The sequence below is a fragment of the Melospiza melodia genome, chromosome 6 (assembly GCF_035770615.1).
Source record: "Melospiza melodia melodia isolate bMelMel2 chromosome 6, bMelMel2.pri, whole genome shotgun sequence".
Classification (NCBI taxonomy): Eukaryota; Metazoa; Chordata; class Aves; order Passeriformes; family Passerellidae; genus Melospiza; species Melospiza melodia.
Window position 1 is genome coordinate 72,581,821 of NC_086199.1, and position 25,513 is coordinate 72,607,333.

The 25,513-nt window shown below is 40.9% G+C and overlaps 1 protein-coding gene across 3 annotated transcripts; it reads right to left on the reverse strand.

Moving 5' to 3' along the window:
* Window positions 1–1,286: 1,286 nt before the first annotated feature.
* Window positions 1,287–24,169, reverse strand: VPS39 (VPS39 subunit of HOPS complex). 3 transcript variants are annotated; one of them, XM_063159094.1, is made up of 26 exons: window positions 24,035–24,169; window positions 22,346–22,411; window positions 21,553–21,579; window positions 21,054–21,118; window positions 20,243–20,285; window positions 19,170–19,264; window positions 17,863–17,961; window positions 17,067–17,159; window positions 15,735–15,918; window positions 15,191–15,227; window positions 14,660–14,780; window positions 13,907–14,036; window positions 12,649–12,791; window positions 11,671–11,814; window positions 10,984–11,125; window positions 10,634–10,720; window positions 8,623–8,696; window positions 7,943–8,041; window positions 7,600–7,717; window positions 7,000–7,128; window positions 6,434–6,536; window positions 5,535–5,580; window positions 5,021–5,170; window positions 4,733–4,867; window positions 4,082–4,173; window positions 1,287–3,431 (listed from the first exon to the last, which is right to left on the reverse strand). In XM_063159094.1, exons 1-26 carry the CDS (start codon window positions 24,105–24,107, stop codon window positions 3,356–3,358), a joined length of 2,571 nt encoding a protein of 856 aa, XP_063015164.1. In that variant the 5' UTR covers window positions 24,108–24,169; the 3' UTR covers window positions 1,287–3,355. The 3 variants fall into 3 exon arrangements, with proteins under 3 accessions (XP_063015164.1, XP_063015162.1, XP_063015163.1); XM_063159092.1 differs by having other exon boundaries at window positions 15,107–15,227; XM_063159093.1 differs by lacking the exon at window positions 21,553–21,579 and having other exon boundaries at window positions 15,107–15,227.
* Window positions 24,170–25,513: the final 1,344 nt, after the last annotated feature.

Sequence of the window (25,513 nt, forward strand, 5' to 3'; positions counted from 1 at the left end):
CATTGTTGTCAGCAAACTTAATATCCAAAGATAAACTACTTGGTTTTGTTATTTCCCATCAGACTAAGAAAACAAGCAAGCACAATGGCATCAAAAGATGAGGCAAAGAAATCTTCCCACCCAGTAATTTAACTTCTGCTTTCATTAGCATGCCCACAGGGGTAAAGATAGATTCTACATTGCAGTTTTGAGGGTTTTTTTATCAGAAAGCATTAAATTACATCATCACCAACTATATTATATAATATTTTAAATGCATGTAGGTATCACAAGGGACCCATTTTGGTCACATTAGCAGCACCAAGAGGAGAGCTGAGATGCAGTATACAACTAGAAGAGATGAAAATTTCAAAGGATGCAAGCAAGGATAGGATTTGATTTGTGTTTGCTGGGGATTTTTTTTTTAGTTTTCTCCAGAAACACCAATATACTTAGTTGTTCATCAGTGACTTGGATGAAGGAGCAGATGCCTCCTCAGCAAGTTCACTGATGGCACAAAGCTGGGAGGAGTGGCTGATACCCCAGAGGGCTGTGCAGCCCTTGAGAAGGACCTCAACAGGCTGGAGAGATGGCCAGGGAAGAACTGTCAGAAATCCAACAAAGGCAAGTGCAGGGTCCTGCACCTGGAGGAATAACCCCACAGCACAGGCTGGGGCTGAGCTGCTGGAGATGCCCCTGCTTGAGCAGGGAGCTTGCACAGGATGATCCACTGTGGGTTCTCCCAGCCTGACCCATCCTGTGACTCTGAGAACATGGAGACAGGAAACCTCCTCTGTGCTGGTGCTTCCCACGGCTACAGAACAGGAGAAGTGAGGATCTATATTCTACTTCCAACACCAGACTCTATGACCTACAGCCCAAGCAAGTGCAAACCTGTGAATCTAAACATTTCCTGATTTGGTCACACAGAGCTCAACATCCCTCCCCAGCACAAAACCACTCAAACATCACTACCCAGAAAAAACTTGTCAGTAACTTTAGTGTTCTCTAATAAGTACATATTTAATAGTATAATGGTGTAAGACTTGCAAAAACATTATTCAAAGAGATAATTCGAAAGTGGTTTTAGTAGGATTTTGAGAACATTCACAAGCAAGTATAAACTTGTAGATTTAAAAACCTACATTGAGAATTGCCACACTTGATTTACACATACTAAAGCAAGGGCAATACTGAGATACTGCACTGGATCTGACTTCCAGGAGAAAGTGAGGTCTAACATACAAATAAAAATAAAACCTACATCAGCCCAGAGAAGTTTAACTGCACAAAGACTGAAACACACACTGGTTCACGATATTTATTACAACCTATTGCTTTAGATAAACCTGCTGTATGGTTAGGAAACCCAAAGCACATGGTATGAACCAACAAAAAAAAGTACAGCACAAACCACATCTCTGTAAAAGGTATGCAATGGAGATGAACAGAGGCACAACTTTAGTCTTGTAAGTAAGAGCACAATGAAGATCCTGGTTACAGATAATGAAGGCAAATAAAAATCATACTACCAGTACTAAACATAAATAAAAATCAGAGTAGCATTGTTATATCTGTATACAAAGAATGCAAGGTCTTTTTAAATGCCCTCTCTTCATTCTCTATGACCTGTAAACACAACTCTCCCAAACCATCTTCCCTCCATACCTGAACTAGTATATAAAGATCTATACAGCATGTGCAAATCTAGTGTAAGTATTTTTAGGCTCTCTTCTTCAAACAGAAGAAATACAAGTTTAAAAACATTAACACCACAGATTCCCTCTATCCAGCCTCTGCAGAAAGTATTCAGTAGCAATACTGCCCAAGACATCCAAGCAAAACACTGGACAAAGAAATCCAGAAGAATGCATAACAATAAATACAAACACATATGAACAAGGAAAAAACAGTTATCAAGGGAAACTCTTAACACTGGCAAATGAAAGTGAATTAGAACTGTTTTTAGCCTACAGCAGATCTGTTCCTAAAAAAAAACCTCAAATGATTTAAGCAAACCTACGATGTTAACTGAGGTTCAACTACACTTCAGGCAGACCAGATTTATTCATCAGCTTGTTCTTTAAGACGTGATATCTGGTAGTTACATGTCATGCTCCATAGCACTTAATAATGATTTATTTATAAGTATTGCTAGACCAGGATGTTGGAATTCAAACAGTCCCTCCACTGGGTTATTTGCTACTGCTGCCTTTTCATTACCACTCCACAGATTCTTTCTGCAACGAACATTTTGTCCCTCATACCAATCTGCTACTGATTAATGTTTCTGAAAAAATAAGTTAGACAAAAATATTACAGTCTAGAGTGAGTATGGTACAATTTACTTCTTGTGTTAAGACTTCTGGCCCAAGAGCAATTTTAAGAACAGTACCAGCCTGAACAGAATGCAGTTCTAGAGCATTTCAAATACACAGATGTTGAAACAGTCTGGATTTTACTTCACTGTTGGAAAGTGAACCAGAGACTAAAGAATTCATATACAAAAGTCTCAAGCATAGTCCAGAAGCTCAAGCAGTAACTAGAGTTCACTCCTTCCAGAAATTGCTTTAGTGGGTGTTCTTTGCTTTTTCCTTTGAGTGCAGATGTGAACTTCTTCCAACAGTCTCTGAGCTTCCACTCACACTAAGAGTGAACACAGTCAGTGCAAACAACACACAAGTTAATTCAATTTATAGCTCTCAAACTAAAACAAAAAGGGAAAAAAAGCTTCTTAGTGGTGTCTACCATTTCTCTAATTATCTCCTGTGAAACAACTTACCAGAAGGTCAAGCAAAACCACAGAATACCAATAGAGAGTCCTTTGGCCAGCACTTACATCATTTCTGTTGCCGAGATAAAAGCTGCACTTCCTAAGTCTAGAAACAGACACAGAAGCCTCCTTTATGATAAATACCTGGTGATCTCCATGCAATGCTGATATGGCTGCAAAGACTTTCAGGGAATTTTCTTTTTTTGAATAAATATTTACATACAAGGCCAAATCACAACATTGCCACCCTAAGAAAGTACATTTTATTGTAAAGACTTGATTTGTGGTGAATGTCCAACAGTTGTCTCACGGTTCATTTGCAAGGCTGGAGTGTGTTACAAAAGTCACTACAAAAATCAGTTTCTATTCTTCATCTGAGGACTGAGAGCTTCAGTGTACTTGCCAGCGCTGTAACAACATGGTTAAAGTAATTTTCTAGTAAATCAACACTGCTGGGTAGGTACAGTCAGTCCACAGATACAAATGATTTCTACCCAGTGTAAGAGAACCTAGCAACAAGCCTCAAAACTCTCAGACACATCAACTTCTTTAGTCATCAGTACTGAATTTTGTATAAATGTTGGGATTATTGACATGACAAGGTCAGGTGTCCAGTGTGTTGACTTCTTTGGAGCAGAAATAATGCACAACTATTGCATTAGGGTATCGAGCAAATGCGCTGTAAAGAGAACAAAACACAAACATCAGCTGTCAAGACAAACATTGTTTTCCACATTCAAACAAGAGCATCCAATTTGGGCAGAATTAGAGAGAGACACATGATAGTGACACTTTTTTAAACTATAGCCTGAATGTATTAAAGAGAAAACAGAGAAAAGAATTCTATGGGGAATTCTATAATCAAGCAAACTAGTTCTACTTTTCAACATCCTATTGCATGTAGGCTACAAAACATAAATCAGTCAGGAAGCCATGAAGCCATCAGATATAGAAAAGTACACATGTATCTCAGCCTAACATTATATCTTCCTCCCCAATTCTAGTTAAGAAGCAGGTTCTTAGAAAGGCAGTGTTCTTACAAAGTTTTCAAAATTCAGTATGAGGACCAATTTCATGCCTTCTAGAGTTATGAAATAAGAACTCTTGGGAGTTTCTGAAGGGGTTTTATTCTCCTTTGTTGCAAGGAGGATTAAACTCTTGCAGCAAATTCACTGACCAAAGCTTTAAAGTATTCCTAACCATTCAGCTAATTGATGTAATTTGTAATTCAAATACTCTTCAAACAGCTCCCTCATATTGCTGTTCTCTCTGGCTATACATACATCCAGTTTTCCAACATTCTTAGTTTAAGTGTACCAGATCTCTCACCTGTTACCTATCTTCTTTTTACAAACAGTGCACACCTTCTCCTCTGTAATTATGCACTTTACTTGCTGATGCAGGATCCTCTCCTCCTGGACCTAAAGGAGGACAAAAATCCCAAGCTGCTCAAAAAGCAATGCCACACCTTGGTCTGATGAAACCACAAAGCATCCCAACATTTAACTGTTAGTGGCTGTATCTGCATTACCAACTTGTGCAGCACAGAAGAAGCTGTTCTGTGGAGCAGAGCAGGTGGTACTGAACACCCAAAACCTACACTATATGAATCACAGGGTTTTACTTTTACCTTGGTCCACAGCCTAAGGCATTCAACCACTAAAGGGGTGTTAAGAAGAACAATTGAACTGCATTCCCCTGGCTCACTTCATTTGAAAGAAATCCAGTCCAAGCTATCTGAGATGATTCTGCAGTGCACCCCACAGCACCGTGAGCAAAGACAAACATCTCATCCAAACTGAAATGAATGTACACACCATCTCCTGCAAAAAGGATGTTCAAGCTACATAATTCCCATGTAATTTCAGGTGCATTACAGCACCATCTAGAGGACACCCATCCCCTATAAGAAACAGTAAATTTCAATTTGAACATATTTTAAAACATTATTCCAATCAATAACAGGTGGTGGATGCTTACCCTCAGAAACTCTGCATGGAGAAGGTTCTTGAGCACTTGATTAAATCTTTTCTTCTGAGCATTTTCTTCAAGTACTTTCTCTAAGAAGATGCGAATCTCATTGATCTGTGTGTTTGCTGGGAGTAGGTTTATTGCCTGGAACAAAGTTAGAAAAAGTTCAGGACAAACAGAGACCAAAACAGAATAGAAATTGACACATTTAGATTGACACATTCGATTCACTGGCCTACTCCAGTACCTTCTGTAGTCTCCTGCCAACAGCACAGAGTACTTAGAGATCTGACTTACCTTAGTGGTATCCAGTTTGCTGTGGTGCAGTTCCAAAACCTGCAGAGCAGCCTGCAGATTGGCTTGAGGCTCCAGCACCTCCATCTTGATGGGTCCCAGGCAATGAACACTGGGTGGGGAGAGATACATGCGCAGCAGGGACAGATACACCTGCAGCACACACAAGGGAAGCTCTAAAACTGCTGCACCTATCCACAGCTGACAGCGCTGGTAAAACCCAGCAATGGTGCTAACTTATACCCATGCCATCCAAAATCGTGCACTGCTCATTTAAAAAGCTCTTAATGTAGGCCCAAATCCAATGATACAGTAACATTCTGAAGAAAAAACACCCCACGATGATCTAGGAGGTCCTAAATTCCAAGAGATTATGCACAGGTTCCTATATACTACACAAACCCTGAAGTAGTCTATACAGAGCAAGAACTTTCAAGTCCTGAACAAAGTATATATATATATATATATATATATATATATAGCCTTCTACTTCCTTACTGAACAAGAAGCTACTTACATCTTTGTTGCCATCTTTGTTTCTGTCATAATGTTTATGGCAGTAGCTAGAAGAATCAACAGAGAAGAATTAAGACAAATACGGAAACAGTTACAGGACTCAAAGAATTAGTTTACAGAAATTAACATTTAATTACTACTGAAATCATCCAAGTTAAGTGACGGTACATCTGATTCAGATCAATTCATCAAACTGAACATCAGGATTACACAGTTTACTCTGCATTACAATGCTGAGAGAAGCAAAGTTTTGTGCAAGTCTCCCACTTCCAATCAACTTAAAAAGCTTTATTGCAGAAGCCAAATTGAATTTAGCTGTGTAGGGAAAAGATATCCCCAATCAACACATCACAGCATAAAAATCTATGTGTATATATATATATCTAATTAGTGTATCTGAACCACAAGCAACTATGTTGAACGGGTCCCTGTGTTCAGATACACCTGCCAGTATTGGGTAATTCTATTTTTACCTGCGTGCTTCTGATTCACTCAGAAGGTTCCCTGACACAAAACACACAGAAAAATGCTGTATCTTCACTAACAAGAGTTCTTTTTAATGTGGGCTAGTGAACATCTCTCCAAACAGAAGGAAACAAAACAACACACAAGATCACAGACTAAGGACAGTTGTAAAATATTAACTCATTGATGATGGTCACATTGTTCTAAAGCACAATGAGAGCACAAAAAGGCAAGCCTCAAGGGGCCAGCAAGCAGCATCTGTAATAAACAGATACCCAGAAGAGTTTCAAGGCCAATAAAATGTGAAAACACAGAAGATCCTGAAGACTTACAATGTTCATGCTCCACATATAGCAACATTTCACTACACATCCTATCCACACAGCAGTCAGCAAAATAAGTCTTGCAAAAACTCTAAAGTAATGAAATCCTTACTTTTCAGCCATGTTGGTGTCCTTCAAAATATGAACATAAATAAACAGAGCTTGCTCATGCTTCCCCATTCGACCCAAGAGCAGAGCACGTTCTTCTAGGAGACCTAGTGATAGCATGAAGGATTAAATCAATAGCTGCACGGAGAAATTACAAAATTAGTGCCCAGACTAACAGAAGGAAGTATTAATCTGTGCTCAGGCTACTGTATAAGTTACACTGACACTCTAAGTCTACATTTCACCCTAGTCTCAGAAACCTTTCATGAATTCTTAAGTCACCTTAAGGAACAACCTTCAGATCTATTGCACAACTCAGGGTCATCACAAAGTTAGGCTAAATAGCTGGGAGATGCCACAAGGTCTTAGGTCAACAGTTAGAGGAATCCTGCAGAAACTGGTAAACCCAATTGTGCCAGCAAAAACAGAGTTAGGACACACACCAGTGGCCTACAACTACAGATAGGGTCATCCTCTCTATTTGTAGTTATCATGACTCTATGATAAGTGAGGAAGTTTTGCTGTAAGCAATAAGCTAGGGTTTAGTTATCCTACAGAAACAGAACTCACCATCAAAGGGGAAGTCACTGATAAGTCGACTAGGTTCATAGCAGCTGGACTTCTCCAGAAAAAGCAGCAGCTTCTTCCGGTAATCCCCCAAGTCTCCTCCTTCCTCCCCAGCAGGCACTGGAGCTCTATCTATATGAAAGAAAGCAACATTAGCTAAATTATTACAACTAACTCACTACACTAGTCGGTACTAGAAGACGTACAAATCATTATGAAGAGGAACTTCACGATGATAGAACTGTTACATGGGTTGGAGCTGTCATGTACCTGCCAAACTAATTTCAGCCCCTAAAAACACATCACATGGCTGGTTAAAGCAATACTCAAGTTATCCAAAACCCTTCCCTACCCTTAACATGCAGAAGTCAGGGAGCAGTAGCTGCCATTCAACTTAATTGTGAACAAAGTGTTACTTGGTCCCTTAAAGGATCTCTTGAGAGGCAACAAACTGTCCTACAAACCCACATGCTTTCCAGTTCCCTCCGTCACTAAGGTATCTTATGGTGGATCTCAACAGGGAAGGATTTCAACACGGTATATGAAGGCTCCCCTGTGCTCTCCCATACTCCTGGTCCTCCCCCCAGAAAAGGCTAGACATACCTGCAGGGAAAGAACTGAGATATTCTTTCATTAAGCCCTGCACTTTCTCACAGTACAGCTGGATCAGACAGTTGTGGAAATCTGCTCCAGTTTCTTCCCAGACATCAATGATGTGCTCCTGTAAATACATGTTAAGGCTCAGCTGCAGACACTTCCTCTGAGATGTAGTTCTTTATAAGGAACAGCTCCATGCTTGCCTTTACCAAGCTTGACCTCAGGATTTCGCGTATTTTAATTATGCTTTCTTTGTCCAACAGACTCCAGCTCCTGAAGAACTAAGATCTTACAGGTAACATTTTGTTTTACTGAAGGTAAAATGCAGTAGTAGAGATTGAGCTCTTACCAGGTAAGGAATAGTCAAGCTTTTAAAATTTTCTATCAAGAAACTGAGCACTTTGTCTCGTGGCAAAGCTTCCACTTCAGGGAGGTCTTCTGTAAATATCTGTTAAATAAAATTTTATTCAGATTAGTGATTTTCTTTTCTTAAGTGCCACAGTATATTTTTCTCTTAAGGCACTGAACCCCAGCAATCCATCACATGTTCCAAAGAGTAAACAAGAAATATAAAAAAAGATCTGAGCAGCTTATTCAGGCACTGAGAACTTACTTCACATCTGAAAAGACTATCAAACATCCCCACTTCTGCCCTAGTGAACACCCTTCTCTTACAGAGCCCAACACCCTCCAAATTCAGGGAGCCAATTTTATAGGGAAATCAATACCTCACATTTAAATACTCAATTAGGCTCTTGTGCACAAGTGTGGCATCAATAACATGAAATGTTCTATCAAAGGTTCCTAGCTATTTATTATAAGGTGTTCCGAGAATGGAAAAGCATAAGAAAAAGTGCAAGATTTACCTGTTTTATCTACTGCTAACATTAGCACTGAAGCCAGAAACAAAAACCAAATTATATATTTAATTTGGTTTAGCATTAATGAGATTCTTACAATGACTTATCCAAATTCCATATACTGCACTAAGAAGGTCAATAACAAGGTACCTCTTTCAATCACACTAACCTTCAGTCCATCTTCAGGAAAATCTCTTAGCACCCAGACAGAGTAGGAAAATACCAAGTGCAAGTTCTCTGTGCCTGGAATACAAAAAGCAGCAGTGCTCATTGTTAAATTCTTAAATATCTATCTATTCACAACACAAGCAGATGCCTTCAGAGCCAGCAAAGCCTAATTTACATGAAGAATCCAGTTGTTGCTCAAGTCAAGCAAATCACTCATTCCAAAGCTACAATTTCATTGCTTCACAAACACGATTTCAAACCAAAACAAAAATTAACTCAAATACTAAGTGCCACCAAATGTAAAGAATTCAGACCAAAACCAAGATGGGCTGCCTTAATCATGTTCAAAGGTCTTCCCTTTCAACTTCTTTTAATTAGGGTACAGAGGCAGTGAAATTCTCACTTGCATGACTTCCTTCAGTCCATTTCCAGCCTGTCAGTCTAATGACTTCTACAGCAAATGGTCAAATATTTTATAACAAGTAGTAAAGCATCATAGTCCTGAAGTAACTAGCATAGAAACTACATGACAGGTAACAGCTTCTCAGCTTTTATCAAAATGTAGGACTTGCCCCTTTAAAAAGAATACTATAGTTTGGACAATTTGGTTCACAATACTAATAAAACATGTTAGGAAACAAGACTTTCCCTTCACCCTCCTGCTCAGAATCAGAGGCATTTGCTGCCTGAACAACATAACATGATATGACAACACTATACAAGAAAGAAACTTAAAGCAACCCTATAAAAAGGCAGTCATTGTTTGCTTTTCTCCATCCCACAATAATTAAAACAAGCAGCATCTTCATATTAGCAGAATTTAAAAAATAAGTTTTAAAAACACACATGATGTGCACTGTAAAGTAGAACAACTGAAATAGTTCCCAGAAGAGCCAATCTCAAATTTCAGTAACAAAAGTGTGACTTGCCAAATGGCAATAAACTTGTGGGCCTGAATTTTGCTGAACTCTATTAACTTTCTGAATTTACAGGGCATACTGGCCTCACAGAGAACATTTTAAAAAAAAGACAGGACAAGAAATGAAAGTAAGACACTGTTTTACATGAAAACTGACTCCTTAGAAAGAAGTGTGACATTAATTAGAATAGCCCCCTGCCAAAACACTGATCAAGGTGTCTTTGCTGAAATCACAAGCAAATCAAACATGAAGTTAAAACCTACTCAAATCAAATATAACTACCAAAGCTTATTGATCAGTATGCTAAAAGGAAAACACCACACTGCCCCACAGAACAACTGGCTCCCTCAGCACATACCCTAACATTCATCTGCATGGGGATTCCCACAGGCAGGGCATTTCTCAACTTCCTCAGTAACAAATCCTTAATCTAAACACGAGCAACAATAGGAAAAGGTTCTGCATAACGTTATTTTAAAAGATAAAAAGAATAATTCAACGCAGAAAACTATCTACCACCCAAGTAAATAAATAATTCTCCTGCATACTGACAAAGCATATTGTTGATGGTCAATCACACAGTTAATATTTGCTTTGATGCAATAAACAAGTGCTTACTCTATTGACACAAGGCTAGTATTAAACACCCATCAGTAATACACACTTGACTTGAAAGACCATAGCTGCAAGCCTGGAGGAATTTGCAATTACTTGAGAACTACCTAGAATATTGCATTTAATCCCCAGAAACTGACAGAATAGAGTAGATTAAGAACATTTTCTACTTCATTCAGAATTATTTCCTACTTTGCTCTTCATCACTGGAAGAAAATTCAAATTATATGGCCTATTTTCTCCCAGTGGATATTTTAATCAGAAATAAGGAATGTTTTCCAAAAATATATTTAATTTCCAATGAAATTTGAATCCCTTGAGCTAATAGTTGAAGGCTGCATTATGCAAGAAACCAAACAAGATAACAAGGATACCCTTTCAGCTTGATAGCCTCCAGAAAGCTGCCAAACAGTAGAATAACCACTAAGCCAAACAAGAATAAAAACTCACAAAAACACTGCTCTTCTTCACACTCACCTAAATGCTGCAAATATTGCACTGTCCTCTCATGACCCTTCAAAGGGGAGTTGGCTTTCTTTGACTGATCCACCAGTACCTGTAATGCTTTCAAAATAAAAGGAGTCAATTCCTTTGTAACTGCCAGCTCCAACATAAAGCACGAAAAAGTGCATTTTTCCTGTTATGCTATTGAAGACAAACCAAAGTTTTGTTTTGAACATAGAGACCAAATTGTAACAGGAACAAAGATTTAATCACAAGATAGCAATTAAACAGCCTCTTCAGAACACTGTCTACTTACTGAAGTCAAAACACAACACAAAGAACACATGCTTCTAGTCCTCCTCCTCTCCCAACCTCAGAATTACCTTTCTCGTGCAGACCTTTTTTCTCATACAGTATTATCAGCTCACTGTACTTGTGTGCCTTCTTTAGTACATGCTCACTCTCCTCAATATGGCAGTGATTGTTCTCCAGACGCAGCAGTGGTGCCACCAGTGCTACATTTGTCTGCAATTTAAAAGGGAGCACTTAAACTTCATTGGAATTGCACCTTCTAAGTGTACAAAACACAGGGGGAGGAAGGGAGCCTCACAGCATAAGAAAAATAAGAAATGACAGTTTAATACCTTACAGTAAGGTCCACGGTAATTTCTGTAATTTTGAGGACAGAAAGAAAACAACACACCAAAGCTACTCCCCTTCAACAACAGAGGTCAGGCTTTGAAAAACATCAAAACAGCAAAGATCCTACTTTGCTCTGTTTACCAGTATAAGGCAATAAAAGCATTCATTAGACCTTCAAAATACAGAGCCATTTTCTTCTGACAGAGGCAGCACCCAGGGACAGACATATCTGCCTCATTCCCTGAAACTGCTTCCTGACCAGACAGGAAACTAGTTAATGCTCAGATTTTACACATTATTTTTAGATCAAAGACAGACAGTTGTGTGAGCCTTTCTGAAGTAGCTGCTTATCCTCCTTCTTAAAAGTTTCAGTCTGAAATTCCATCAGAGCTCCCATGGCAAAGCCTCTAGGTCAGACAGAAACTCACATGCAGGTAACACTTCAACAGGGTGGTATCAATGATTTGTAACAGCTTCTTTTTGGATTTGATCGTGGGTGTTCCTTCCATGAGGGGTGAGGTACTGGACTGATGATCAGAATCATTTAGCTTCTTCACTAGCTGACTCCTTTTCTGCAGGACATCAAATGAAATTTTAACAGGAAAAGGCCATGGATTTCTACATCTCACCCTCAGCACATATAACCCACCAACTACAAAGACTAAATTAAGCCAATTTAATAACTTATTTTAATCAACTGTTTCCCAAAAATTTTATTGTCACTAGCTATTCAACACAAACCATATTCAGGTGTATGTATTTTGCACCTTTATAGTTTTGAAAAATGTCCAGAGTCTTGAGAAAATTGTCAGAAGGAAACTCTGTTAACCTGAGCAGACATTTTAGAGAAGTCAGGAAACTTTTTGAAAACTATTTAGATTTTGCACTACTAGGCTTAAAACCTATCCTACTTCAGGCACAAGCTTCCTTTTACTCTACTAAGGATGGCAACCAAACAATTCAGGTTCCAGTTATGACAAAATAAAGAGGACAGGAACTTACAAGGCTCATTAATTCCCTTCCACCTTTTACTGCATGCCCTCAACCTATCTCATGGACAGAGCGCCCTTAATAATAATCATTGAACAAAAACAAAAAAATGAAGTGCTCAAGTTTTCTTCAGCAGGATACTAGAAATAAAATACTGGACTCATAATCAGATCCACTGCATAAGGAAATTTTGTCCAATCACACATGGTATTTTCCATATATCTGTGGGGTCTCTCATGCGTTCCACTTCCCCTGCTCACTCAGGGGCTGCAGCCACACTTTCCAGCCATTAAGACAGCCCATTAAGGCCAGCATGACAGAGCTGGGCTAGGTGTACTGCTTCCAGCACATCAAAGCTAACAGAGCATGCTAGAACTGAATAATCCTGCTCTAAAACCAGGTAGAGGAGCACTCACTTGAGTTAGGTAGTCTATCAGAGCTAAATGTGCCTTCTCCAGCTCTGCCCCAGAGAGCCCTGGCAGGGGGTTGGGATACTGTAGCTGTTTCCTGTAATCTGTGGGCAGGAGGTCAGGATACAGACCCATCACATGAGTGGGATCTATGCAAAAAATAACTGGTATTAGTAACCATTCATATTATTTTTACAAACTTAAGAGTAAGTTTATCTTTCTAACAGAGCAGTCTGCACTCTACTTGTACATCCACAAGATTCTAGAGCCTAAATGAAATTTGCTCATTACAGAAAAGAAGCTAAAACAATGCAAAAGAAGCTAAAGCCAAACACGTTTCGAAGTCCAAGCACAGGAATTTCCAACCTGTGCACTTGGCACACTTGGAGGACAAGCCATTAATACAATCTTACTGCTCTACTTGCAGATTCCTAGCATTAACCTGACAGTAAGACAGAATTTCTAGGAACACACAATGCTTTATGCATCTGTAACTAATGCATACTTGTTTTCACAGAGTTTAAGCAAATTCAAAATTACTATCCTCTAATTCAAGCTCAAAATATTTTGAGTTCTAAGCCCTTGTTTTTCACTGTAGTTTTGCAAAATAAAAACTAGGTGTCATGAATAAGCTTTAGGTTTAAATGCACATGAGAATTCTGTCAACAGTAAAAAGAATCTCAGTCTTAAGCACTATTCTATGGTACAGTTCAGTCTTCAAGCCCCAGTATCAGAGACTACTGAGACTTCCAAGAGCACAGGAAAGCTTCCTGGTTTCAGCATCTTGGCTAAACCAAGGGTTAAGGGTCCTCATCTGAGTCCAATGATTTTGCAAATGTACAGATGTTCCATATTTTTCATTCCAAGCTACAAGTAGGCTTTTAGCAGCTGCTGAAACATTCTGCTTTAAAGGGTCTGTGCACATGCTATTCATGCTTTAAATACCCTACAAAACAAATATATTCTGTAAAAAAGGGAAAAACTCCTGATTTAACTTAATTTACTAAGTGCAGTTTATTAAGTATTTAATTGTACTTAACTGTGTAGTTAATTAAGTTATTAAGTAATTAATCACCAGTTCCACCCAAAAATAACTAAATAGCTGCACAGGCTATTTGCTGTTCACAGGGGATTGATGTGCACAAGACAGCACTGTTTTGAACTAAAACAAAACAGAAAACAAACAAAAAACCCATAAAATAGCCAGCGACCTTGACTTCATTCCTCCTAACTGAAGTGATTCAATGCCAACCCAAGCATTTACCTGTACCAAGCTTGGCAAAAACTTGCATGGATTCATCAAAACGCTTCTGGCAGAACAGGTTGAAGGCAAAGAGGTTCTTTATGTGGTGGATTTGTTGTCGTTTCTCACTATCTGAATCATCTTTCATTTCCTGCGTACAAATTAACAAACATTAAAAACTCTCAGAGTTTACAGAAGAGAGAAACACCCTAGAGAATTAAGAGGAGCACTATGCTGTGGAGACAGTAGGAAGAAAAGAAGATAATCTCTCAAAGTGAACACTGGTGGTGCCTGTCCGTGCTTATTGTGTGTGGGAGACAACCCACAAGATCTGAAAGCTACTTCTGGTTACCTCTATACCTGCTCCATCACAGAAAACATCTCTTCATTCATTTGCCTTTTCAATTTTTTTTTTTTCAAGTCAGCAATTCAAAATGTAATTAATTAAGGGGAGTTTCCAAAAACAAAAAAATTTTAACGCAGGAAGAGCAGTATCATTAAACATACTAAACATAAACAGTTAAGACATAATCTTTCATATAAGAGATGATTTCTCAAAATCTACACCACAACAGATCAATATGGAGTAATGGCAGCACAAAACTAAAACTTAAGTTTAAGAAGTCTAGAGTTTACCAGCTTGTGCAAAGTGGACAGTTGGGAGGTTATACTGACTGATTACTGGACTCATTACAGTTCAGGAGATGGCAAACATCCCTTTGTGTACTTTTGCACAATTGCATCCACTGCAAACTCAAGTTCTTGAGTACTTACTGCCAACTGCAAAGCCAACTCAAACTGTTTGTCCTGCAGAAGCTGCTGGATCTGTGTGGCTATGGACACCGGAATGAGCCTCCAAACAAAGTGATTACTTGCCACATATATAATGTTTGTGCTGTAAACAAGATAAAAAAGTCAATTATTAAGATTCAGTGCTCAGAAAGAAGCAATACCCTATCCTAAAAGAATCCCAATCCCATAATAGAAACATGCATCAATACAAGAGCAACTGCAGCATTACTGCAAAGCAGAAAGAAGACTGTCTCTCCCGCGTCACAAATTCTTAAAGACCCTCAATTCTATCCTTTCCTCCTCAAGGCATGGCCTCCACCAATCTCCATCAAAAACCCAACAGAAAAGCTGCTGCTCTTCTCCCAGTTTTCCAGCGTGCCACGTGCAGCCAGCCAGCGGGACAAGAGCAGCAGTGAGTAGCACGGGTACCCTCCGGAGGTGATGAAGCGCGGCCTCTGCAGCTCGATGCTCTGCACCAGCAGCCGGGGCTCAAAGGTGCGGATCTCCACGTACCTCGGCAGGACAGCGATGATGTAGGGAGGCTGGTGCTCTGCTCATGAAACAAGGGAAACGTTTCAGCTGTTTGGTCTCGAGCACTCCTGGAAACAAGCTATGTATGACTTAAGGCTTCTCTTCAATTTTTCACGCCCTGAAATGTGCCCCTTTTACACACCCAAAACAAAATTCAGTGCCTGACACTGACAGCAATTTGCTCACAGAATACTACCAAGCCTTTTGCTCATCCTTCACCATAATCAAATTCTGAGGCACCCAGATCTACAGTGCTTTAACACACTACCTTCCATTTCAGACCTTGTCCCTGTATAAAAGACATGGACTACACCTATTTTATGAGAGAGGCCCACAGACCACAAGCAAAGAAGGCTAAGAAGCAAAACCAAACAAAACCTTCCCCAGAGTACAACTCAGAATACTGTAGAACCTGTCACACTCGAAATCCAGCTGGTTTCACAATACTGCACACATGATTTTATCACATATACAAGAGTAAAGAATTAAATTTAAACAAAATCAAAAACAAACTGCTACTTCTCACCCATGGCTATAGGAATATCTGTCCAATTCAAGGCACATTTCTGAGTACAGACCCCTTCTTCATTAAGCACAACTGTTAGATCATCTTGGCCAACTGCAACTTTTCCATCAGCTACAGGAGCTACCAATGGTTCCAACTGCTTCCCCGTGGGAAACAGTTCTTTGATGGATCCTTTTCCATCCACCTAGGATAAAAAAGAACATAAAAAGAAAAAAAGTGTTTTGCACAATAACCTTTTCTTCAAAGCTACACAAGACTAAAGCAAAAACCCCTAGAGGGATTTTGCAGCCCAGGATAAACACTAACAGGACAAGTGCAAATTTAAAGAGTTTCTGCATATCATAATTCATCCTGATTACACATCATTCTGAAATAAAAAATATTACTTTTATGTCTGAGGTGATGATAGTAGCTGAGCACATCATTCACACCAGTTTATCAAATCCATTATACCACAGCAGCAAAATTATCTAAAGTGCCCAAACCCCTCATTTAGGCCAAAACTTTTAACACTCTTTTATTCTGGCATGAGTGAGCACTGCCACATAAAAAACAAAACAACTAACTTAAAGCCTAGAAGCCTAGCCATTTTCCCCTGAGCACCTGCACAACCACTTCAATTACCAGAATGGCAGGAATCAACATCTAAGAGAGCACTGCAGAAAGGCACCCCTTCTTTTGTGAGCAGCATCAGTTCCAAGTGACTGTAAAAACTGTGTGGTTTTCCTTTTGACTACAGATCACTGTTGCCACCCATGTGCATACATGTACATGTGTGGTGCACCCCATCTTCATCCTATTTTCCTGTAATATCTGCCAATTATAAAGGCAGAAAAAAGAATAAACTGTAGCTGTAAATGAAGTCTAAGTGGAAATTGCAATAGTAAATTAACAGTAAGTTCAGAGGCTTTCAAACAATTACAGTTCAGCTAGAGAATGAAAAATGAAAGAATGGGTAAGCTTCACTGATGAGTGTCTTGGTCTCTTTGTCCTTTTAGAGCTAATCTCATTTCTTAATACATTAAATAAAATGCAAACTGAGCTTACACAGACTGTTGCCAAAACAAAATGTACCTTCCCCAATTCCTTTTATTTTTTTTGCAAGAGCTGCAAACACTGGTCTCAACAGCAACAAACAGAAAATGACTTCCTGACAAATATCCATTTAAAAGGACAGGCTTAGACTGCGCTTTCTAAAGCCACAAATCGCAGAAGTACCAGATGCTGCTTTCCATAAATCTGTAAGCCAAATTCCTGAGCACAGGAGCAGCCTCCATGGTGTCTGCTGCTACCCAAATCTTCTTAAAACACTATTACACAGCCCCGTCTCACCCGTATCAGGTAATAGTCCCTCTTGAAGCCTACACAGATGGAGTTTTCACACCAGGCCATAGACTTGGGTACATCGGGTACACTGAAGTCCCCCTGAGGAAAACAAGTTAAACTGGTTGTTATGAATGAAAAGCAAAAGTCAAATCTGGGAACACACAGTGTAACAGGCTGCTCTCTTGTTGACACCATATTCCCCACCACCTGTGCCCAGCATCTGCTGCTCAAGGAATGGCAATATTCAGCAAAAAGGCTAGACTAATGTACAGCAAAGAGGTGTGCTCTGAGTTAACTGATCATTTTTAGTAGAAAATTTTCTAGTAGAGGATCGTAGCTGAAAAGACTCCACCCATTTCAATTAGTTATTTTTTCTTATTCCAGTATTCACAACTGCAGCTCTCTACACTTGTCAGAAACTATCTTCTGACTTAGTGATATACTTAGAGTAGAAGTGACATACTTAGAGTAGAAGTGCACCTACTTCTATGTTTTTGAAAGGTATGCATGCTCACGTATGCTCACTGACTTGAAAGTCAAGTACTTAAAAGTGTACTACAACCAGAACAATAAAATACAGGACACAGCCCTTACTTTAACTTATGAAACTATAAATGCCATCAACTGGCCTTGATTTCAAACATGTGTTTTCACTTCTCTCTGCTGTTCCATTGTTAAATTTCTGCAGAACCAACCATCAATGCTCTGAAAGTCAGCAGTGCCTCACAGTAACACGGCAAGCAGTGAAGAGCAACGACCCTCCCTGCTGAAACATGCTGGCCACAGAAAGAACACAACTCACCTGGAGCTCATGGAACTCCCTGTCCTTCCAGAAATAAAGCTGGAGCTTCTTACGCACCGCCACACACATCCTCAGCACCTCCTCCCCTGTGTCTGATTGCTGTGAAAACAGACAGACCCAACTCACAGGCACTCACAGAGAGCCAAGTCAGGTGAGACAAGGCCAAAAGAAGCCTCTGCTAGAAGCAAAGCTGTCCCCTGAAGAGCAGCTTTGTTCATCCATAACAGAACTCCCAAAAATAGGAAGCATGGGGGAGGGAGGAAGGAGGCAGGGGAGGCGGCAGGATACTTAAAAACTAACTTTGACAGGGATTGTGACATCAAGAAAATCCAAAAGAAACTAAGAGAGCACAAAAGGCATAGACACAAACAGAGGATAAGTAGAGAGCTATCAGTCCAAGCCCAGAACTAGGATAAATGGCTGGAACTCCATGCAGTATAGGAGAGGTGAGGATACGGAATGCAAAGAATGTGTTATACTAACAGATAAAACCATCAACAATCTAATATTCTAACCTGTTGGAAAAGTTTCTTGACAAGAAACACTAGGAAAGCTAAGTGCCTGGACACACAAACAACAAGCCACTTTGCAATGACCAGATGTAAAGGTGCTTTGAAAGACATTCATTTTCATGTCTAGAAAACCCCAAGTACTTCCTAGAAAATATTTAACACTAAGCTCCCATGGGGCAAAAATGTAAAAAATTATAAAGGGCACTAAACCATCTCTTCTGATTATGAAAAAGATGTCTGAATGATATGGGCATGCTAAGAAACTCATCTGACTAGAAACTGCTCACTCAATGACCCAGAGCAAATGAACAGAGGACTGCTACACCCTACAGAACGATTTTAGGGCTTCATTCTACCACAACTGCTCTAGGAGTCCTTGAGCCAATAAAGAGAAACAAAAATTTTAAAAAACCCAGATAGAATTGCTTGTAGAAGGAAACCACAATGAGCTAGTGCACTGGCAATGCAAGGAAAGAAAATGGCTTTTATGTTAAGGGGACCTTTTAAAAAAGAAGAGTCAAAGTCATAGGACAAAAATGCTTTGAAGTCTTGTATCAAAAGTTCTGTATCAAAAGCTGCAATCACAACAGGCACAGGAAAATACCTTGTGAAGCAGAGTAAGAAAAATAATTTTAAACTGTTGCCTTTAGCAAATGCAGTGGGTACTAATTTTTAAAAGCCCTAGTACCCAAGAAATTTTCATCTAACACAAAATCTAATCCATACAGCAACATGAAAGATGAATCTTTATTACAAACAGTAAAGACATCTGTGCAGCTGTATTCCTTCCCTTACCTGGAGATCACAAGTGAAGAGAGATGCACCTTTTGCCTTTGAAATTGTGGTGATTTGTTGAAATGTCAACAGGTCATGGACGTAAATGTTATTTTCTGTTTGAAACAAAACTCCAATCATTATTTAATATTTTATGCAGAGGCGTTGCTAATTCAAACAAGTTAGCGTATTTTATGTTCATATAAAAAAGAACTTGTGAAACAAAGAGCTGCAAGAAAGGAAAAGAAGTGTTTTCCCAAAAGCTGAAAAATGCTAAGGCACATACAAACACAATAAATGCAGCAAAGAAGACTAACAGCAGCATTGGTAGAACTACAGGAAGGTACTGCTAACCAAGCAGGGGAAGGCAGAGTGGAGGGGACAGCAAGCAGGCCAGAACAGAGCAAGCGCAAGAATGGAAGATTGCATTACAAAGATCATTCTGAACTGGCTCCTGAAATTAGTGGAAAATGAACAGCTGAAAATGCAGGGTACTGTTTTTGCATGCAGAAGGATGCAAGCAGCAGAAATCTACAAATACTGGAGCTGGAAGACTTGGGACTTGGAGATCATAAAGAAGTGAGTAGCAATGTAAGCAAAAAAAGACACTAGAAGACCCTAAGTTAAAGAAAGCCAGAGCCAAGCAAACTTAAATCTTCCACAAGACACTAAAAGATCACATCTGAATATAAAGTGAATTTGGTGCAAGACATCAGTGCTAAGTTTGATACACGGAGCAAATTTAGTCAGAAGTTGCAGTGCCTATCCTACAGTGCACACAGATTCACATGCATGCCTATACATGCACATACAGGGGCCAACACAAACTGTATTTCACACACACACTTTAGAGCATGCACGTACATCTTCATTCCTAATCACAAATCAGCATTAATGCTTTGTTCTCCCAGCTGGCAAAGCTGCTTCTCATCTATGCTGCTTAGTGCTTCCTCTGCAAAATGCAAAGCTTAGCTCTACACAATGACTTCTCAGCAACCAGACTACCATGCTGGTGTGTGGAAAGGGTGCCACACTCAGACAAGCAACTGCATCTAGAAGAACTCATTAAATATAAAACACTCTTCTTCACTTACCTAATAGACTGACCAAAATTTTAAATTGAGAAACAACGTGGATCTGAAAGGGAGGATGCTGTTAGTGACTCCATTCATAAACTAAAACCATCAATAAGGTTTTATTATAGTCTAAGAAAATCTCAAAATAATAAGGAAGGCAGTTTTCCATGAGCAAGCTTCCTTCAGCTACTGCAACTCTTTTCAGTTAAGAGGTTTTCAGAGGTTTTCATTAACTTTTCACAAGCTGGCATTTGCAACCTAAGCTGATTGAAAAAGGTGTAACGTTGTATGCTACTAGTACAAAAATACTTCTAAAGCACACACAGAGTGCTGCATCCTGAGAGATGATCCATAATCTTTACAGTGTTTTTCCTGGAATCAATATAACCATTGAATGCAAATTCTCAAAAGAAAAATGGCAGCAAGACTGGCAGTTACTTTAGTTACTTTATTTCTACATTTCAAGTACATGGAATTACATTCACATTCCTATAGAATGTCATCTGAGAGTCAAATGATACATTACAGTCTGTTGATGTATTACCATCACTCTTACAAATATTCAGTCAGAACAATTGAGGACCTATTGCTAACAAATGCCAAAAATAAACCTGCAAGTTCCAATTCTTTGGTTTCTGCTTTAGCAATCAAACCAAGCTTATTCTGTTATGAGAAGAGTGGGCAAAAACATCTGGCTGTTACAGCCCTAAGAAAAGCTTTAGCTCTGGGAATTTGTTTTGTTAAGCACAGCAGAGACAGCAGATGTACATTGAATATTTCATTAATTGGCTGAAAACAGTTCCCACATCAAGAAGATGCTATTTCCTACCTGTTGAATCTTCTTTGAGAAGTTCTTGTTGGATTTCTCTAGTGTCACTTCAAACCTGTTGCAACCTATCAGAAAGATTGAAGAGGGTATGTAAACTGAAGTTGCTCATGACTGTGTGTGTCTTACATTAAGTAAATTACAAATAATTATGAAAGCAAACTTGGCCACTTTAAACTGGAAGACTAACACTTAAACACATCTGTGTTTAAATGCATCACAGGGTCTTCTACAGAGTCAGGTGAAAACATAAATTACACTTCTTGTACACAGCTGAGGGCATCAACAGTAGTTACATTTCTGCCTTGCCCAAGTTTTACATTGCAAGCATTATATTTAAATAATTTGAAACCCAGAAATGCAAAGATACCCATAAAGATTTTATCCACACTATTCAAGTATCAGTAACTTAAATTCCTAGGATGCACGTCACTGCAAAACAGACAAGGAATAAAGACTACACCACAAGGGTTTTAAAGGAGTTTTAGGGAGAAAGACTTACAGACACTTTCTGATGACATAACCTCTCCTGGCATTGATGCAAAAAAGGGGGAGAAATTTACCACGTGAGATAAGACACTAGCAACTCAAGACTAGCATATTCCAACTGGACAGACAACCTACAACTTTCACAAAAATCAACTGAATTCAGTCTCTAGAATCCAAGTAGCTACAAATTAATATCTTTCCAAGAGCTGGCGAACCTGGAAACTTACATTTGGTGTTTACTTTCCTGTGTCATGCTACAAAATATTACTGCATTCAAAACCATCAGTTCCTACATAATAGCACATAATGTGAAACACAAACATCTTTAGAGAAAATCAATTTTAACTAAAGCAAAAATAGAATCATTCTATTTGTGGCATTCCTAGAACAGACTACGAGCACTTAGGACTCTCAAAGAGGCAGGGAAAGGGTAAATACCAGACAAAACTAGTTAGTATTTATCCCTCTTCCCCATCCATGGTGGTCATGGACCCAGTGAATGTATTTGCTCTCTCACTAATCCAGTCATTAAAAGATAACACACATCACAAGTCCAGCAACTCACACACTGCACTGCTTTTACATATATTTGTACACTGTATTCATAAAAATTAAAATTGCTTATTATAAATTTAAACACAAAGAAACCTGAGATAAAACACATTTTACATTTTTTCCTATATGAAATCCATATAGGAAAAAAATCAGCAATTAATCACACTTATGTTAAAATCACTACAGCGCTAAAAGTGCAGGAAATAAAAATAACAACCAACTTTTTCACCCCATTCGTAAAATCAACTTACCTACATCTTTCTTGATCCTGTAAAGCAGAAGATGCCCTTGTTTTGTACCAACAAGGAGCCATTCCTCTACAAAGACAGGAGAAAAAAGAGTCTAATTAGTTCAACAAAATCTGCCCTTCACAGCTGTGCTGGTTTTTGCTGGGGTACAGGTAATTTTCTTCACAGCGCCTATTATGGGGCTACGTTACATGTATCAGAACAATTGGAAACTTGCATCAAACACCAAAAAAACTTTCCATAGTGACTACACAGGTCTCCTATCATTTCTCCAGTACAGAAGTAGCTTTAACTCTCAGGAGAGGACAGCCAAAGAGCAGGCAGTAAAACAGCACAAACAGCCTGGCCATCACATCAAACTGGCTCACAGAGAAGTAAAGACACAAACCACTGCATCTTGTGTGCCATCAAAAGAAGCAATAAACTATTCTTCAGACATTATTACCTCTCAGAGAGGAACCGTGCTACATAAAGGGAAGCACTGTCAGAAAGAAAAACATCCAGTTTATGTGGGTTTGATTGTTAAGTTTTTTAAGTCAGGTTTTTAAAACGCCTCTCTGAAATAGTCAGCTATGTTTGGAAGGAGAGTGTTGCAGCTTTGCTTTGGTTGGACAATCAAGAATCATTCAAGATTCATAAAGGAGGGCCTTTTTATACAAATTCTAAGGCACAGTTTCAGACTCATCCTCTTTGCAGCACTTATACCATACAAAAAGCACAAAATCTTTACAGGCTCATGAAATATGGCTGAATTTCTTCCTCACTGAATAACATACAGGAAAGCAGCATACAGGAATATTTCCTTCTACATCTAGTATTTCCTCGTCACCAAAGGAATTTGTATTTTAATAAAATCTTATTACCTGCAAGGTCTTTCTTCTACTACTTGGTAGATATTGTAGAGAGAGAATTACACATCTTTTTTACAAAACCATACTGCTATAAGTCTGTATGTTTAGGGTTTTTTTCCTAGTTCAGCAAAATAAATGCATCCAAAGAGAGAAAAATATAAAAGCTGCAATGCAGAAATAAACTACCTTCACATCCTCTCCAGTACATAACTCCATCATAAACCTCCATGAATAACAGGAGTATTATAATTCAGGATATAATTCTTAAAACAACTAATCAGGGTCACAATTCCATAGAGTGTGGAGTTTTTTAAATTGTCGATTTTGCATGATGGTGCTGATTTTACATCCAATGGCACCTGGTCGCAGCTTTGAAAAGCCTTATCAAGCCTAATCATTAGGACAGCTGGTGCAGTCACCTGACCAAAATCTTGACTCTCCAGTATGCCCAAAAATAAAACCCACAATTATGCATCATTAACACGTCCAAACGTATTCGAAATCTAAGACTTCAACACACCACCGGCCCTCCAAATCAGGTTTAAGTCACTACACAGCGAATGCTTTTTTTTTAGCAATAAAGTAGGCAGCCCAGGGTTACAGCCCCGGGAGTCCCGGCAGCCTCCCCCAAGCCGGGCAGAGCAGGGCAGGGCCGGGCAGGGGGCCCGCGACCGCCGCCGCTCCCGGGAGCGGAGCTCGGCACCGGGGAGAGGCTCCGGCGGCGGCAGGGCCGCGGCCACTCAGGGCGGGACAGGGCAGGGCAAGGCGCGGCAGCCGCACGAACGCTGCCGGGACGGGGGAGCGGAGCGGCTCGGGCTGCGGCGCGGCCCCTCGGGCTCACCCCAGGCCGCCAGGCAGTCGATCTGCAGCGGCAGCTTCTCCAGGATCGGCACATGCTCGAAGGCGTCGTGCATGGCGGCCGCTCCTCCGGCCCCGGCTGCCGCCCGGCCCAGGCACAGGCGGCACCGGCGGGAACGGCCCCGACGGAAGCGCCCCCGCGCCCGCGGCTCCCGCCCCTTCCGGCAGCGCCCGCCCGGCGCCGCTTCCGCACCGCGGCTCCGCCCGGCACGGCACAGCACCGCCCCGCTTGGCACAGCACCGCCCCGCTTTTCCCGGCTCCGCCCGGCACGGCACCGCCCCGCTCGTCCCGGCTCCGCCCGGCACAGCACCGCCCCGCTTGGCACAGCACCGCCCCGCTTGGCACAGCACCGCCCCGCTTGGCACAGCACCGCCCCGCTTGTCCCGGCTCCGCCCGGCACGGCACCGCCCCGCTCGTCCCGGCTCCGCCCGGCACAGCACCGCCCCGCTTGGCACAGCACCGCCCCGCTTGCCCCGGCTCCGCCCGGCACAGCACCGCCCCGCTTGGCACAGCACCGCCCCGCTTGCCCCGGCTCCGCCCGGCACAGCACCGCCCCGCTTGTCCCGGCACAGCACCGTCCCGCTCGTCGCGCACCGCCCCGTTTGTCCCGGCTCCGCCCGGCACAGCACCGCCCCGCTTGGCACAGCACCGCCCCGCTCGTCGCGCACCGCCCCGTCCGTCCCGGCTCCGCCCGCCGCGCTCAGCTCGCCCAGGTTGTGCCTCCGGCGCCCCGCGGACTCCTCACGGGTGCTGGCGCTGTCGGGGGGGTTCCACCAGGAACGGCGCTCTGTTCCAGCCCCCAAAACGGGGCTCTGCGCCGGCATCAAACAGCCCGCCCCGGGGGCTCGGGCGCGAACGGGAAACGCGGGTCGGCACGGCATGGAGGGGACCCTCACATAAGCCTTATGCATCTTCATAGAGCCCGAAAAGTGGACAGGCTGTAGGAAACTCTCGTCTTCCCAAAACGTCACTACAGGAAGTGTCCGGTTGCTGTTGACTGCCGTAAACCATAGAAAAGTCACCCGGGATGCAACGGCAAAAACTGACCTGCATAACCAGATGAGCACAGCGAGGCCTATCTTGCAAGCACATGTCTATTTTTTGAGGTCATAAGTTTTGTTTTAATGAACTTATCCTATTAACTCGGCCAGTGAATATCAGTCTCCAGGAGGAAATCTTTCTTGTTAGTCTGTCCCTTCCAGAGCCGGTCACGGTTGCATTTATGTTTGTGGTGGAGAGGTGCAACGTTCACAATCACTGACCTAGCAACTAAATTAACTAAACCGAACTCAAAAAGCACATGGTACTAAATTCTACAAGCATCTTTACCAACAGACACCACTTTTAGAAAACAGGGACTGAGGATGCTCTGTGCTGGAAGATCAAAGCACAGGAATAGGAGAACAAGCATGGCATTCTTGCATCCAACTTCTTTCCTCCTCAGGAATGAACATTTTGTGC